The following is an 18,267-nucleotide window of genomic DNA, read 5'->3' as shown; positions in this document are numbered from 1 at the left end:
TGCGGCAGGCCAGATGACGTGGCAGCGGCCCTGCTATATTTGGCTTCGGAGGAAAGAGGCAGAAAAAGCAGTGAGGGTAGAAGTTGTTTTTGAGGAAGTATTTTTGAAAAAAAGCCACACGTCGCAGTACCCACAACCAACCACCAGGTTGTCCTCCTTTGATCCAAAGGGGGTGTGTGTGTGTGTCTCAACTGATTGCCAAAGAGTTTAGATCCACGTAGACAAATTAACTTTACGCGGCATAGTCTGTTCTGATTACTTCAGTTCCGTCCTGGCTGTCTGAGATGTTGCATGATCAGTCAAGTTGGAACAGGACACTATTTATTCCCAGGCAGTGTTATCATTTTTAGAAACTTTGCCAGGAGAGAGACAGTGGGAGAGAAAAAAGCCCTGACCATGGGCCTTGGGGCAGCCTCTTTCTCTCTCCCCCTCCCCCCTCTCTCTCTCCCCCCTACCTTTTTCCCTTCTACTTACAGCAATTACAGGCCTACTGCCACGACTATAATAATGGTATAATGGGATGGCAGCAGAGCAGCAATAAAAGCCTCCCCTGACAGATTAACGGTCCTTTCCAACTCCTGAACTGTAATTAACAATGAGACGGGGAAGAACGAAAGAAAGGAAGGACAGAGATTGAAAGCTATAGGCAAGCTAGTTGGAGAGATATAGAAATGGATTTGATAAATTATACCAAACCCTAACCTGTGTACAGTATGAATAAATGGTCATTTTAGTGCTACATCCAGGATAGAACCAGAACCAGAATAAATAGTATTTTATAGTTGCAAGTGTAGACTGTTTGTGTTTTTACCTGTCTGGCTAATGAGAGCTATTTATTATACACAAATCCGGACCTCGCCCATTCTATTCTCTGATGTGGTTTTTAATTCCCCCCCCATGCATTCCTGATATGCCCTCAGGAACTATTTACCTGTGGAAAGAGGGTGGTGCATTTTTGTGGAAAAAAGAATTGACTGTGCGTGGGTTTGCGTGTGAGTGTGTGCACAAGCATGTGTCCTGGTGAGACTGAGATGCCTTGCCTACATAATGATACACTCCCATCACTTTGGTAGCACCCCACCCGCTACCTCTCACACATCCAGTCTCTCTCTCTCTCTCTCTCTCTCTCTCTTCCCCCATTCTCCTATGCACAGACCCATTCTTGTCTCAATTTCTTGGAGCTCTGACTTCTCGCCTGGCGCTCTGTGAATTTCTTCATGGAGCAACGGTAGAGTGGAGCTCTTATTCATCCCCGATGCCTCCATGAGAAGATTCAGGGAAGAGTGATGGAACTGGAATGCAGTGAAACCGTGGATCTGTGATTTATTGAAAGGTTTGCTTGAGGGGGGTTTAGGAGAACAAGGACTTCTTTCATGAAGCGGTTTTACTTTTGCGACCTTTTTATGTAGCCTAACTTTTACTGTGCCTGATGTTTATATGAGGGAATTTGAGAAACCCACCATGGGTTTTCCAACATAGATCAACGTTTTTTCTACACATTGCAGACTCTTTATTTAGTTGTAGCAGCAGGGTATGGGAGGATCTCATTGGAGTTGAACTTGGCTAGTCTGGCCAGTTTGGAACGGTTATGGACCATTTTTTTTGTACCACTGTCACCGTGATGGGTATCTTACAAGAAAATGGACTGAAACCCGCCTTTCCAATAATTTGATCAAGTTTTATCTGAAGAGGATTTGCGACATGGGCTGAGCTTCCCCGTTGCCGTCGAACCCGTTGACATTGCGGGGGATTTTCATTTCACATTTTTTTTACTGATTGTCTCAAGATGCCTAACGAAACCCTGTAAGTAGTGAGTCGACAGAACCGCACTTTAATAGAGAAGGATCACATTTACAAACATCAGGGCACGGACCAGCAGTGGAACCGCCGGTGCGCACGGGACGCCACGGGCTCCCAGCGCACACGCTGAGCTCTCCAAACCGCCGATGGACTTCCAGCTGCCGCCGAGGCCGATCCCACACCGGACGATGTGGCTCACCCACCTGGCTCTCCTGCTGCTCAGGTTGGCCGGCGTGGTCGAGGGGCTCAACACGTGCCATTCCTACAACATGGACGAGCAGAAGTCCAAGCGCATCGAAGCGGTCCGCGGTCAGATCCTCAGCAAGCTCCGCGTCAACAGTCCGCCCGGGGGGGCCGGCGACGGTCACCAGGCCTCGGTGCCGGCGGACCCCGTGCCCCCCCCCGAGGTCATGCTCCTCTACAACAGCACGCGGGAGCTGCTGAAGGAGCGCGCACGGCTGGCCGAGTCCGCGTGCGACCGAGAGAGCAGCGAGGAGGATTACTACGCGAAGGAGGTGCAACGTATCGACATGCTGCCTCCGCGCACAGACGACAGTGAGTCGGTGCCGTTAACTGTCTAGGGTCTGTCACGGTTACAATAATTAAGTTGACGATTAATTGTCGTGCGAATAATTGAAATTTAACCATTTGATTGCGTTTCTGATGTAGTTGAAAACTGGAGCATGAATAAAAATTACATTTCTGTCTGTTTCGTAATTAAACATGGCAGATGTGACAAATAACTTGAATATACAAAGACATTACTGACATTTAATAATTGTTTAGGACTACTTAGTTAAAACAAGTACTTTTTTTTATATTTGAAAATATATTTTTCATCGTGGAAACGATTTTGACGATTATGATGATTATGCAAAAATCTCAAATAATTGCGATTAGATGATTATGTAACAATTGGGACAGGCCTATGCTATGCTTAACCTTTGTATTATGTCTAAATAATTTGCTGATGGCCCATTTTTGTAATCATCTCCACCCTCCCCCCTTTACCATCTAGACATTATGTTTGACTGACTTTACGCACGCGTAAAAATATGTTAAAAACGACCTTGCCATTTCTGACCAGTTGCCCACGCTGGGCTATTTATGTGCATGACGAAACTAGGTCCAAAGTAACCTAGTATTTAAATTTCGGAGGTACTTTTGTAACTCATCATCAATTATTATGTCTAGACAACACATACTCTACCAGTCTACAAATACTTTTACGCACACGCTATTATCTCATGCCACTTTGAATTGACCAAACAACATATTTAAATCTAACCATGTGCATGTGTTTCTGTCCAATAACGTGTTCTCTGAGTTTGTACACAACAATGGGCCTAAATACACATTACATATTGATACAGAGCGTTTTCACTGAGCGTCTCACGAGTAATCCCGTTCTCCATCCTCTCTAGTGTTGCCATATGTTGTGAGAGAAATAAGCCATCAGGTCTAGAAAAACAAGCCCAAAAGAAGCAACTAGGCCACATGAGCATTTAAACCTATATGCATTGGCTATTTGAAAATAGCAGCTCTACAAGCTCACAGACGCTGTGAACTTGTAGATCTGCTATTTTCTCTCTTGCAATAAAAATGTGGAAGATTTTTTGAAACATTCTAACAACACAAATGCTCCCTGGCACAAAACATATTCATGAAAATATTACAGAACCACCGGTTTAAATATATTTTTGGGAGGCAAGCCTAAATAAGCAACTACACTTTAGAAACAAGCCCAAAAAAACTCACAAGCCACAACTACCAATTTTTACAAGCAACTTTACAGAAAAAGAAGCCCAAAGTCACTTATAATAAGCCGACATGGCAACACTGATCCTCTCCCCTTCAGACGCAGTGAGCCAAGCCGCCCCCAGTCTTTATTACAGACTAGTCCACTTTGATGTCAGCGGAGTGGACCTGACCAACAGCACCGTGGTCAAGGCCGAGTTCAGGATCTTCAGAGCCCCCAACCCACTGGCCCGGGCTGCAGAGCAGAGAGTGGAGATCTTTCAGGTATATAGAACACAGATTCCCAAACCTTTTCAAGAAAACATAAGTAGACAGAATCAAATGCCTAATGATGTTGGGATATAACAATCATATATTGTACAAGCTGCAGTGATGGCAGTGACGGATCAATGTATACAGTACACACACACACACACACACACACACACACACACACACACACACACACACACACACACACACACACACACACACACACACACACACACACACATACATAATTCTTTATTCATATGAAAAACCCAAATAAATCTTTTCAACATTTGTTATTTAACACATATGATTACTGTTTTATTATAGGCCTACAATATTTGTAAAGATTTGGTTACCCGAAATAGTCTTGTAAGATTACTACAAAAATGGAACCCTATGTCTCATTTTCCTCTACTCACTTTAATAGTCTAGGATAGCTCAGAGACAGAGTAGAGGAGAGAGTATCACATCTTCCATTGTGTTTGGTTTTCAAGATCCTAATGATCTGGAGCCAGTTGCACCACCTCATACTAAGGAACTTAGCCTAGTTATAGCTTAAATGTATTTTAAAAAGCCATTTAAGCTATAACTAGGCTAAGTTTGAACTATGTATGAGGTGATGCAACTGGCTCCTGGGTCCCCAAATACTTGTTTAACTACTTGCCCAGAGTGAGGCTGAGTGAGCACACAGGTACTCGATCAGGGGAAGTTCATTTGATCTAGTTCCCCTCCGGTTCAGGACGCTTGAGGGTAAAACATTTTTTTTATTACGCAGCCACTACTCAGTGGAATGCTCTACCAGCAGTTCTGAAATCCCTGAACTCCCTTGCAAGGTTAAAAACTGATCTTAAATCATGGCCTCAAACTGGTCATAGTTCAACTTTTTCCCTGTATGGATGGACTGCCCCCCTGGCTGCTCATGGCTCACTATTCTTGGTGTACCTCTTGTCCTATATGTATTATTCAAAAGGATTCGTGTGTGTGTGTGTGTGTGTGTGTGTGTGTGTGTGTGTGTGTGTGTGTGTGTGTGTGTGTGTGTGTGTGTGTGTGTGTGTGTGTGTGTGTGTGTGTGTGTGTGTGTGTGTGTGTGTGTGTGTGTGTGTGTGTGTGTGTGTGTGTGTGTTCTTTAAGCTGTTGAGGCCAGATGAAGAGAGCAGCTCCACTCAACGCTACATTGACTCCCGTACAGTTGAGCCCAGAGCCAAGGGAGCCTGGCTCTCTGTTGAGGTCACAGACACTGTGAAGGACTGGCTGTCAGATCCAGGTCAGCTTGCCTGTCATAACAGTTTGCTCCATTGCTGACTGCTATTTATCTTAGATTGATACCTGATCCACTGAAAATCTCACTACTAGACTGCTAATGGCTGCAGAGTAACTAATAGGCCACTATACTATTAAAGAGATAGTTCACCCCCAAAATGACTTTTTTTCTATTGATTACTAACCCCATGGAGCCTTGAATTCATGGAGATTTTTTAGTTTTTGTCGATTCCTAAGCCAATAATTTGATGACCGGACTCAAAGAGTCTCCATTGAGTCTCCGACTCCGCCGGTCATCAAATTATTGGCTTAGGAATGAGACAAAAACAAAAACATCTCCATGAATTCAAGACTTCGTGGGGTGTGTAATTGATAGAAAATGATATTTTTTTTGGGTGAACTATCCCTTTAAAGGACCACTTCACCCATTTTAACCCATTTCTGTCTATACTGTCTCATGCTCTGTCTCATTGGTGAGCTATGGACAGTTCAGAAATCTGCCTACCAGTGACATCATCGGTAGGCAGGTTTGGTCATTTCAAACAAGATTTCAATGTTTTTATTTAAAAAATATTATGAACGCAAGAACATTCTATTACAGCATTATAACTTTCCAGGAAGAGCAAGGATGTAATTTATATTAATCTCCATCGATGATGTCATTGGTTTCTGAACTGTCCATAGCCCACCAATGAGACTCAGAGTGAGTAAATGGAAATTGTGCCACCTTATAATTTATTTACATGAAGATAAAATGGGTGAAGTGCTCCTTTAAAACATTGCTTACTTTACAACATGGCACATTGATTCTCCCTGTATGAAAGTGTGGAAATTGTGCCATCTTATAATTTATTTATATGAAGATAAAATGGGTGAAGTGCTCCTTTTAAAACATTGCTTACTTTACAACATGGCACATTGATTCTCTCTGTATGAAAGTGATGCAATCCTCATGATCTGTCTCTCCACACCCTCTATTATTTTCTCTGTTTTTGAGGAAGTTCTTTCTTTCTTTCTTTGAAGAGTGAAAAAATGGAGGCACTCTTCAGAATTTTCTGACTTGCCTTCCCCACTTAATTTCAAATTCCCCATTTTAACATTTAAAATATTTTAGTTGTTTTTCTTTTTGTTTTTATATACTTTATATACTAAGCTTTTTGTTAGCTCTTTTGTCTTAATAAAGGTGTTTTTTTGTTTTGTTTTTTTTACTTTTGGGTATCTTGAAAAGCGCTATATACAGTAGAACTCATGTATTTCGTTCTTTTTATTCTTTCTTTGCTTTCTTTCTTTTTTTCGTTATTCCCCTATGTCGCTCTCTTTTCTCTTTCTATTTCCCACATTTTAGCTGTGTTTTAACAGTTTTAAAAGTCAACATTTGTGATTCTTTTGTTTTTCTTTTCTTTATCCTATACTCAGAAAAGAACTTGGGTCTGAAGCTTGGGGTCCACTGCCCCTGCTGTACCTTTGTCCCATCCACCAACAATATTGTGCCCAACAAGAGTGAAGAACTAGAGGCACTCTTTGCAGGTTGGTATTAAAAAACATATCAAGGTCGGTTGCTTGTGTTTCCACTGAATATCCCGAGATTAGATTAAGATGAAAAGAAGGCAATAAACTTCTGAACCCATAGAGGTTGTATCAGTTGGTAAAGGATGATGGTGACTGCGCCAGTGTGGCAATGATAATCAAATAGCTATTTAATATGTATTTTGATATAACCTAATGAAGCATCTACCAAGTTGGATCCATCTTACACGTTTATAATTTGCTATGTATTAATTTGGCGTTAGTTGCTGAAGACCTTATGTGATTCAGCACAAAGAGGATTAAGTAAGTATGTATTAATTGGATTCATTAGATGTTATACAACAACATACAAATAAGTTCTATATTAGGGTTTTATAAATATGTAAGAAATGAAAAGTATTAACAAGAGCTTGTGACTAAATTAAATCTACATTTGATCAATCTTTTGGACATATAAGGTTTCAGCCTGACAGCAACAATATTTATGTAGGCCTATTAGCTGTGTATGATGTCATTCTTGCTACAATAATTCTACAGTTTAACAACACAAAATATCCATCCATTAAAAAAACAACCTACAGTAATCGCATGCGCATAACAGAAGAAGTGTTCCTCAAACTCCATTACACCTGTGAATGATTTTCTGTGTATGACACTTAACTTAGCATCCTAAAAGTGCTAATTTTCGCAAGAGTTGCACTCTGCAAAATCTACTTGTTTGGCATGTAATGTAAAATCAAATCTATACTTCAATGCACGATGGAGTCGCTCAGCAAGAATAACTGATTTTCAAGCTAACAATGAAGCCGTTATTTTCAGAGAGCGACACACCGTGAGACGTATAAATTCAGCTTTAGAAAGGCTCATCTGTAAAGAAAAAAAGAAAGGCTCATCTGTGTTTTATAAAGTGAGCTTGGATACATTGGTTAATGAATGAAATCTCTGTGCTTGAACTGTTAAAAGAGATGTCTCATCCATGTATACCCATATCTTGTTTGCATGGCATAAATTAGGAAGAGGGCATATGAAGTTCAGAATAGGATAGAAGTGCAAATTGTGCATACTCATCACAGTATATGTGAAAGCTTACATTTTGATATGAAAATCTTGGTAACTATTAATCAATAAAATATTTTGTGCTCGTAGCATTCATTTCACATAAGGTACTGAATATATACTAGAATATAGTTACAACCCTACGCTTTTCTCTCTTTACCTCCTACCACTCATAAAAAATTATGATTCCGTTACCCCCATTCCTCCCTGTCACATAGGTGTGGATGATGACAAGCTTCGTGAGTTAAAGAAGCCAGGTCAGGTTAAGGGCCAGGCGGACTTCAGCACCAAGACACCCCACCTTATCCTCACACTGCTGCCCAGCGACAGAGTGGATAACCCAGCCAAGAAGAACCGCAAGAAAAGGGCAGCTGCCACAGATGCAAGTACCTGTGCCCGGTATGCTGGCATGCTGCTCGCTCACACATACATGCACAAGACACACTGACATGCAGATGCACACAGCTGCAATTAATTGTATGTGTGTGTGTGCATGTGGGTATACTAAAAAGCATTCTAGTCATTGATGTTGGGCTTATAATAATCCTGAGTTACAGTTGTGTAAGACAAAGATTTTTCTCTGGGAACCAATATTCTCTGGAAAGAATTCTCCAGATCCAAATGTGGGTTTGTTGGCTATTGCACAGCAAGACTAACAAAGGTTCCTTTGTGTTTAGACTGGCTAGTCTACTGTGTTTTATTTAGACTAACGTACCTGGCGATGAAAAACTCTGGCAACCTCACACAGACATTAACCACTTAGAACCCTATGTACTTTGTTGTACATCAAATAGCGAAAATAGCCAATCTGCTATTTTCACACAATATTTGCAGATGTTCGCAGAAGGTTCACCTATTTTCCCCAAACGTTTGCCTGCTGCCTATGACATGCCCAGAATAGGGGCACATTCAGCTCATCCAGAATAATTTGGTAACCCATTGTGATCCTAGCGTAACCTATCAATTGATTCCGACTCCTCCTTCAAAACATGCTGGAAGTTTAAAAAAAAAGGCACTCAGGCTTGCAGGTGGTACAGGCATCCGTCAGACTCTCACAGAGTATGTTGTCTCTGTCTTTGTCTCAGTAACTCTGACCAGGGCTGCTGCCTAAGATCACTCTACATTGACTTCCGACGGGACCTTAACTGGAAATGGATCCACGAGCCCAAAGGCTACAAAGCCAACTTCTGCGCTGGCAGTTGCCCTTACCTCTGGAGCGCTGACAACCACTACAACATGGTGAGCTGACATTGCTCAGTCATTTCTCAGGCAAGATGAAATGTGATTGGTTTCAAACTTCATGCTGTAGCGTGTGGCGTGATGAGTCAGATATTGTGTAATATTTTGGTATTGCATGTTGTGACTGGCTACCCTTCTTGTATAAGCCCACAAGAGCACGGAAGAATACATAGCTTCCAAACAAAGACAAATCTATTTTAACTGCTTCAGGGTTTAACCTTGTAAGAGCATTCCAGTTTTATATTTGTATTCTTTCCAGTTGTATTCTGCTCAAGGTTAGCATTTATTGGTTAATTGACTGGTACATAATTTCCATGAGAAAAGTCACAAGTGGTGGCCATCAACTATTACAGTCAAACGGACATACCCAGAAAAAGAAAACTTAAAAAGAACACAACCAACCTCATCAACACTGACTCTAAATGATCAGCTACATCAAAGTACTTTCCCACATTCTCTGGGAAAAGTCTGTTTTCCAGGTAAAAAGGTTTAGAAATGTGGGAGATGTGTTCCTTTAAGAGGCTTGTACATTGTTTGTGGTGGCTGTACACCATGGTTAGTTGAGGTTGGTTAACCCCAAGGTCATAAATGTGCTGTCACCTCAACGGTGGTGGTTTATTATGGCTTTAGAACGGAACATATATTGTAGGCTTACGGAACATGGTCAGTTTTTACCTCACAACCCCGGGTTTGGCCATTGGCCCTCTGAAGACACACACACACACACACACACACACACACACACACACACACACACACACACACACACACACACACACACACACACACACACACACACACACACACACACACACACACACACACACACACACACACACACACACACACACACACACACACACACACACACACACACACACAGTTCTTATTTTATTAATTTCAAAGGAGCGATTTTGTCCATTATTGATCCCTGTGAGGAAATTCTGGTGTCATAGCAGCAACAGCAGTAAGCATGAAACACAGAATAGTTACACATGCAAGTAGAGAGATGTTGGAATGTTCTACTTTGTGTCTTCATTTGGTCTGACCATTCATCCATTTAAGCATCAACAGAAGTAGGGAGGCGCCTCACAAGAGCTAATACAGAACAAGGCATCAGTGATCACATTTCCGTTGAGTTGGGGGGGGGGGGGATTACTTGAATAATTAGCATTTTTAACACATTTCCCTGTTTCTGTTTTCTCTGATAATTTGTCCAACATCAGATTCTGCCCCTTTACAACAAGTTGAACCCAGAAGCCTCAGTGTCACCTTGCTGTGTACCCCAGGAACTGGAGCCCCTGACCATCGTCTACTTCATGGGCCGCACACCACGTGTTGAACAACTCTCCAATATGGTCGTCAAATCCTGCAAGTGCCGCTAAGGGAGGGGTGGGATGGAAGGGAGGGAGGGAGGCGAGGATGGAAGGAAGGAGGTGGACGTAAGGTGAGGAAAGGAAAGTGGAGGAGGGAAAGGCTTAGAGGACCAAAACAGCAAAACGCCAGCTTCTCTCTGCAGGAAAAAAGAGAGAGTGGACAGATGGATCCTTTGTCAGTTCACCTTCGTTACTTGATCGCCTTCAGCAAACTTGGGACATGTTATATTTTTTTACACTACCAGAGTCAAATATCAGGTTTATATTCCCATTCTTTACAGCCATGAAAACGTTCTGGAAGATGGTATATCTCATGATCATACTCATAAAATACTCAGAAGTTTACATTTGTTGAAGCCCTCTGTAAATATGACATTCAGTAGCATAGTTGTAAACTTAAAACTTGTATGCAGATATTAAAGGTGTTTTGATTTAACCACATTTTGTCTGCCTGCTGCATAAACATTTTCCTTTGACTGAGATTCTCCAATTCCACCGTAATTCCTGTCCGGTGTGGGCAAGAACTGCAGTCTGATGCATTATAGGAGTGTTGGTTTGCTCGAGGTTTATGGCGTCGATGGGGAGGCGGTGATGTCGAAAGGTTCGCAAGAACCTCTGCGGATGGAGGAGAGAGGGAGTTAGGCAAAGAGAGTCCCAGAGAGAGAGAGAGGGAGAAGGAAGCAGAAAGAGAAAAGAGAGAGGAGTTGTGTCCAGGCAGGGGCCCCTGCCAGCCCTCTGCGGTCCTGGGTTGAAATCTGCCCCGGCGTAAACAGGATGTGAAAGATTTCCAGACACCGACCCGACCAACCGACCACTCACGGAACGCTAGATTTAAATGCTCCCCTCATCTCTCTCTCTCTCTCTCTCTCTCTCTCTCTCTCTCTCTCTCTCTCTCTCTCTCTCTCTCTCTCTCCCTCTTCTTTACTCAAGATTCAGGGATTTGTGGTGGGAGGAGAGAGGGAGAAAAGAGAGGCTTTGAAAATGAGACGTGGGATGATAGGGCTGAGTTTGGAAGGGCTACAGCTTTGGAAGGTAGTGTTTTGCAGCCTTAGCAAATTTGTAACTATTTGGGTCTGGCTCAAAGATTCCGTAATCACACTCTCGTGCTCCTTTTCTGAATGTGTATTCATTATCTTATGTAAAAAGCTGTTGACTTGGTGCTATTCCTATGCTATGATTATATTTTTGTCATACCTATGGTTACCATCAGTCACACTGATACACACACACACACACACACACACACACACACACACACACACACACACACACACACACACACACACACACACACACACACTCACACTCACACTCACACTCACACACAGAGAGAGAGAGAAGCATGCAAGCTCACATGCATACACATACGTACGCGCGCATGCACACAGTTTGTTTCTTCACCCGGGTATCCACATTGACCACTTTTGATAGAATGTCTAAACGCTGAAAATAAAACATCCCCGGGGCTCATTTTAAATATAGGCTCTCTGGTATGCCAGTGGTTTGTGTGTGTGTGTGTGTGTGCAAGAGAGAAGGAAAGAAATAAAGAATGGTCAGATATTTGTGTGTGTGTGTGTGTGTTTGTGTCCTCTTGTCATAGCACCAAAAGTAATACCTGTGCTTCATTGTAAATGTATAAGAAAACCAGCTGAAACTAAAACCTATGCCAACTTTTATTTTGTTACCCTGCTGAAAAAGAGTTGTGGATCTGCGATTGTGGTGTGTGTTTTGTTTCCTGTCAATTCTTCGTTATGGGTTCACTGGGATCTTGACTCTGTTTTCACGATTTTTAGCCAGTCAATAGGGTTGTTTCGTTTGTCCCCAGCATTTCAATCAAAGGAAAAGTGATCCTGGGATTACCAATTCTGAAAACCCAAACCACCAAAGACTCAAATTAGAAAAGTATGCAAACGTTGTAAACAACGCATCGATAATTCTAATCAAAATAGTAATCATGAAAACCCTTTCTGCATTGTAGCTGTTTTCATTTTAGCTGCCTTTGTTGAATCAGGTTGTGTTATATGCTGCATCTCATGTTAACCACTTTAACTCTCGCGTCGCTATTTTGGGCATGTCATATACATTTCTGAAAATGTTAACATTAAAAAAGATAATGTCAAATTATTTCAAAATGTACAAAAAATAATAATCTACAAGCTCACCACAGCTCAGAGCTCACACTGCGACACAGGAGCTTGTAGATTGTCTATTTTTGCTATCCGCTGTACGATGAACTATATAGTGCTTAAGTTGTTTTAAAAAGACATACTGTTCTCCACCATTGCAGTAAAAAAATGTTTTTAAAGCCACAGTGAAAATGCGGCCTGTGTGTGTGTGTGTGTGTGTGTGTGTGTGTGTGTGTGTGTGTGTGTGTGTGTGTGTGTGTGTGTGTGTGTGTGTGTGTGTGTGTGTGTGTGTGTGTGTGTGTGTGTGTGTGTGTGTGTGTGTGTGTGTGTGTGTGTGTGTGTGTTTTGGGGGGGCTTGTGAAGGAGCTGTGGTGAAGCTCCCTCCCCCCTGTGTAAACTCGCCCTAGCATCTGTTAGTCCTTTCCACTTAACTACCCCTTGCTATATCCAACCTGTATTTATCCCACGGTAGAGCGCCTCGCACTGTCTCACAGTGTGTCCCAGTGTCCTTGGGAGGGTGTGGGATGGAAAGCCTTAGTGTAGACCCTCGCTCTCACACACACACATCATTATGAAAAGATTTATACATATGGTGTGTGTGTGTGTGTGTGTATATATATATATGTCCTTGAAAGGGAGTGGAGTGTGTGTTCACTGTGGGGACCCTCCAGACATAGAACCAATGTACACACCCACCCTGCCTGTAGCCTTCATTTATTAATTTGTAAAGGTCTGTACGGTATATCATTCTATATTTCATCGCTCTGGCATTTCACATTCACACCCTTTTCCTGCAGTATGCAATTATATACTGTAAGAGAGAACAAAGAGCAACAGAGAGGGAAGAGTGTACAAACTATCATGTGCTCATGTAGTTCCGTGGTAGTGTTCAATTCCAAGACTTTTTTTCAGAAACAATATGGTTAGACATTCAGTAGTCGTTCAGTTAAATATTTAGCTAACTTGTCACCAATGCCTCCTGTTCGTCTGTAGCACAGAATTATGTCTCTTTGTTCAAATTAATCTGTTGGTAAATTTTGACTGAGCACCCGGCTTTACTCTTTCATTGTGTTGTAAATTAAAACATCAGTTCTCCCATGTGCGATATGCAAGTTTGATGTTGGATTTTTAGTTGTCAGTGTCATCACCAGTACATCTGTGGCACAGATGATAATGTTAAAGACCTGTCATTTTCACTTTGCACCCAAATCCTCCAAAGTTAAATTGTTACTTGTCATCAGTATACATGTCAGAACCCCAGAAACGCAAAGATCATTTTTTCAAAGCCAATTTTTTTTTTTAGATATTTTGACTTTACATGTATTTACTTATTAGCAGCATCTCCTACATTATGCCTCTGTAGTGTATGAGATATGCCAGTGTTTTATAAACAGAAGGTTTGTAGTTCAAAACCAAGGAGTTTTTTCCCTAAAGTTTCACACACACACACACACACACACACACACACACACACACACACACACACACACACACACACACACACACACACTACCTCTACCCCTAGAATCTAGGGGTCGAGCCGTCTAGAAGACAGTCGGTCTGTGGCCTAGATGACACGCAGTAAAGATATACTGTAAACAGTCATGCTATACGTCATAAAGAATAATCCATAGCAGCTACTGCAGATGTCCTCCCTAGTGGTTGGAGGGCAAACCATCCCTGGTTCAGTTCTTTGTCTGGGACATGGTACTGTACATTGCTATATTCCCAAGTGGATCATGAGATCCACATTATTTGATTTGATTGACGTTTTTTCCAATCTTTTCAGCGTGTTAGTCTTATAGTCTAACCAACCCTGTTACTCATATTATCATAATTTCATTCTTTATACAACTAACTTTATCCTTGCTCTTGACAGTAACATTATATTCCACAACTAGCATATTCCTGGGAAAACCCTGTTACTTTGACAAGCTCACAACGCGTCACAGCTTTCCCCACAATAACAGAAAACAGAAAATACATTACTAGTATAGAGCCCTGAGGGACTCCGCTCAACCATATGGGGTTTAAGCGGTTAAAGTCCCCACAAAGTCAAAATAGCTGTTTAAGTTTGTTTATCAGATAGCTAGATATAGATAGAGACAGATGATGGACAGATGGATGAACGGACAGTTAGACAGACAAACAAACAACATTTACTGAAGCCTGTAGTGTGGGAAATTCAATTGTCATGCTGTACTTCATGAAACACATGACAGATACAAAAAAGAAGATACAGCAAGGAATAAATACTACCACAAAATCAATAAACTGTATATAGGTAATAATGCACAGGGATTAGGAATAAAAACGGGTAGAAGATCTGTAGCATCCTGGTGCACACATTGAAGTATTTGAGCATCCCAGTTGGAACAGCTTTCTTTGTCCCCTCCTGTAGAGCAGTGGTTCTCAAACTTTTTCATGTCAAGGACCCCCAAAATTATATGTATTTGGCCACGGATCCCCCATCTCAAAATATTTTGTTCCAGAGATCCCTGCAGAAGCAAAGATTTTAGTTACAAATGTTGGCTTTAAAAACATATATATATTTAAAGATTTTCGCAAATTTTTCTGTTTTTTCAAAAAATAGCAGATCTACAAGCTCATAGCGCGGCACTCAGTGCCGAGCTTGTATATCTGCTATTTTTGAATAGCCAAAGTATACAACAATGGTTAAAGTGATCAAATGATTGTGACGCTATATTAACTTATTTAGCAGGGGACCCCCTGGTACCCCGCCAAGGACCCCTGGGGGTCCCCGGACCCCACTTTGAGAACCAATGCTGTAGAGGGCCTCTGTGTTGTTGGTCCAGTTCAGCTTGTTGTTCATGTGTACTCCTTGGAACCTGTAGGTGTCCATGATTTCCACTGACTCCTTGTGAATGGTGCTGGGAGCTGGGAGTCCAGGAGAAGTCCACCACCAGCTCCTTTGTCCTGTGACATATTATGCAGTGGTGGAAAGTAAGTACATTTATTCAAGTGCTGTACTTACTTACTTAGTCCTCTTGCACTTCTTATAGATGAGGCAGCGGGGCTGTCATCTAAGGCGCGTAGAGCCAATCGTAGCAACCAGGTTTCTCCATCTGGGTCTGTTGTGGGCAAGGTGTTGAGCTTTTGCCAGAGTCACATCATAAGCCTTTAGGTCCTGGGCTATTATATCCAGCCAGCGGGTGCAGGGGGCGCCTCTGGGACGTCTCCAACCGGCTTGCTGGGGATTGAAGGCCAGGATGGCGCTTGTTGGGTGTTCCACGGGCAGGCGGATGATGTGGCCATACCAGCGCACTCGTCGCATTTCTGCGAGGCGGGATGCTGGGAGCTGTTGGGTTTTCTCTCTTAAAGCCCGGTTTGTGACATGCTGGCTCCACGTGATGCCTTCGATCCTCCTGAGGGCTCTGGAGTCGAAGCCATCGAGCCTGGCCGCCAGAGTGTTATTCAGCGGCCATGTTTCCGAGCCGTACAGGAGGACAGAAATGACAGAGGCATTGTAGACTCTGAGCTTTGTCTCCCTGGATATGTGCCGGTGTCGCCACAGCGGTCTCCATAGGGACTGCATGACGGACGCTGCAAGGGCACGGCGTCGGTCGACCTCTATTTTGAGGTTGCCGGTGTTGGACACTGTCGAGCCCAGAAACTTGAATGGTGGGACAAAGTGGACAGGGGTGCCATCAAACAGAAGGGGTGGTGGGTCAGGTCCGTCACCTACGTGCATAAGTTCGGTCTTGTGCCAGCTTATCTTCAGGCCGAGCTTTTTGGTCTCGTCAAACACGCTGAGGGCTTCAGAGAGCTGATCGGCAGTCTCACTGAACAGAGTGGTGTCATCAGCGTATTCGAGGTCCTTCAGAGTGTAGCTTCCGAGTGACACCCCGGGGACCCGCTCACAGACTCTTGACATCAGGTGGTCAATGACAAAGTTAAAGAGTTCTGGGGCAGCGACGCAGCCCTGCCTTACCCCGCTGTTTATGGGGAACCACTCGGAGTCCCGACCATTCATACGCACACAGCTTTCCGCACCATGGTACAGCTGCTTGAAGAGTGTGGTGATTTTTGTTGGGGCGCCGAGGGACTTCAGGATGTTCCAGAGGGACCCGTGGTCCACAGTGTCGAAGGCCGCCTTAAGGTCAATGAAGGCAATAAACAGGTGCCGGTCCTTTCTGAACTCCCGGGCCTTTTCTATTAAGAGCCGGAGAGCAGAGATGTGGTCGGTGGTGGAGCGGTTGGGGATGAACCCAGCTTGTTGTTGGTGCAGTCTGCTTCTGGTTGCAGGTAGAGCTCGGGTGTTATACTTTACATTCAAGTAAATGTACTTCATTGCTGTAATGTCTGTACTGTTACAAAAAAGTGCATTTTGATGCCAATACTTTTGTACTTTTACTCAAGTAAATTTTGAATTCTGGACTTTTACTTGTAACAGAGTATTTCTACTTAAGTACTTACGGAAGGAAAAAACATCAATCAAATCAAATAATGTGGACCTCATGATCCACTTGGGAATATAGCAATGTACAGTACCATGTCCCAGACAAAGAACTGAACCAGGGATGGTTTGCCCTCCACTTTTACTTAAAGGTAGGGTAAGTGATATTTTTTGGTTAAAAAAGGTTAAAAAGTATTTTGAGGTTAAAGCACTATAGGTTAAAGCACTATATTCTGATAGTAATCATTGCTATAGAGTGTTTGTTCAGTAACAGTATATTTTCCGGTAGGGTCAAAATCTCAGCCAATCAGGCGAAAGTACCCATTTTTAAGCTTCCTTTTTATAGTGTTCCAGTTCCAATTTTGCCTGCTCATTTCTTAGTGTCATCACTTCCAATTTCACTTGTTTAATCTGTATCCTGATTGAGTTCTCTATCCTGATTGGATAAAATTGGAAATGAAACTGAAACTGAAACGAAAATGCATTTTCTGTTTTATAAAGAGCTGGAGAGACAAGGAGACACCTTTTACTGAACAAACACTCTATAGCAATGAGTACTGTCATAATATAGAGCTATTTAACACTTATTTTAACCAATCAAAATCACTTACCCTACCTTTAAGTAAAGAATTTGAGTACTTTTTCCACCACTGCCTACAGCTGTCTCTTTGGTCTGAAGATCGAGGCAGACTATACTAAATTGTAAACAAAAATGAAAGAAAAAAAGGGCAGACTACACTATGCCAGAGTCAAGTTTTACAAAATGTAAGTTGTAAAAAAATTAAAAAAGTCAGACTATACTGATATTATTATTATTATTATTATTATTATTATTATTATTATTATTATTATTATTATTTTAATCTGACTATACTTAAGAGTCATATGTTTACAAAATGTACAGTGAATGCCTGTGCGGTTTGTCTCCATCAATGAAAATCACATTCTAAATGTAAACAGACATAAAACTGATGTCCTGACCTGTGCAGTTAGGGTGAAAAAACTGAACCATTACACTCATGATAATAAGACCTATTTGATCTATGGGGGAAATGCAGCTTATCAGTTTTACCCAGCTGTTGTCTGCCCCCAGAGGAACAGCATTGAATGTCTTGCATATATATATATATATATTATATATATATATATATATATATATATATATATATATATATATATATATATATATATATATATATATATATATATATATATATATTCAAATTAGTCCATATACAAACACATGTGTTGAATTAACTGTGGAAAAACTTGAAGAACAAGGCACTGGATTAAGAGGTCCACGGCCAAATACATTACTTCGGGGGTCCTTGATAATATATATTAAAAAATAAAAAGTTTGAGAACCACTGTAGCTACTACACTATATCACAAAAAATACAGAATACTATTATTATATCAGTGGGGGGAAATGCACTAATTGAGCAAATGTCAACAT

General features: G+C 41.8%; 1 protein-coding gene across 1 annotated transcript; it reads left to right on the top strand.

The window, feature by feature from the left end:
- Nucleotides 1-1,059: 1,059 nt before the first annotated feature.
- tgfb5 (transforming growth factor, beta 5) lies at nt 1,060-10,709 on the top strand. The gene is made up of 7 exons (XM_080415278.1): nt 1,060-2,355; nt 3,659-3,822; nt 4,942-5,074; nt 6,487-6,597; nt 7,872-8,052; nt 8,739-8,892; nt 10,119-10,709. The coding sequence occupies exons 1-7, from the start codon at nt 1,947-1,949 to the stop codon at nt 10,275-10,277; spliced, it is 1,311 nt and encodes a 436-aa protein (XP_080271404.1). The 5' UTR covers nt 1,060-1,946; the 3' UTR covers nt 10,278-10,709.
- The last annotated feature ends 7,558 nt before the right edge of the window (nt 10,710-18,267 follow it).

Source organism: Gymnoscopelus braueri (assembly GCF_963280865.1).
Source record: "Gymnoscopelus braueri genome assembly, chromosome: 20".
Lineage (NCBI taxonomy): Eukaryota > Metazoa > Chordata > Actinopteri > Myctophiformes > Myctophidae > Gymnoscopelus > Gymnoscopelus braueri.
This window is presented reverse-complemented; position numbering and strand designations above follow the sequence as displayed.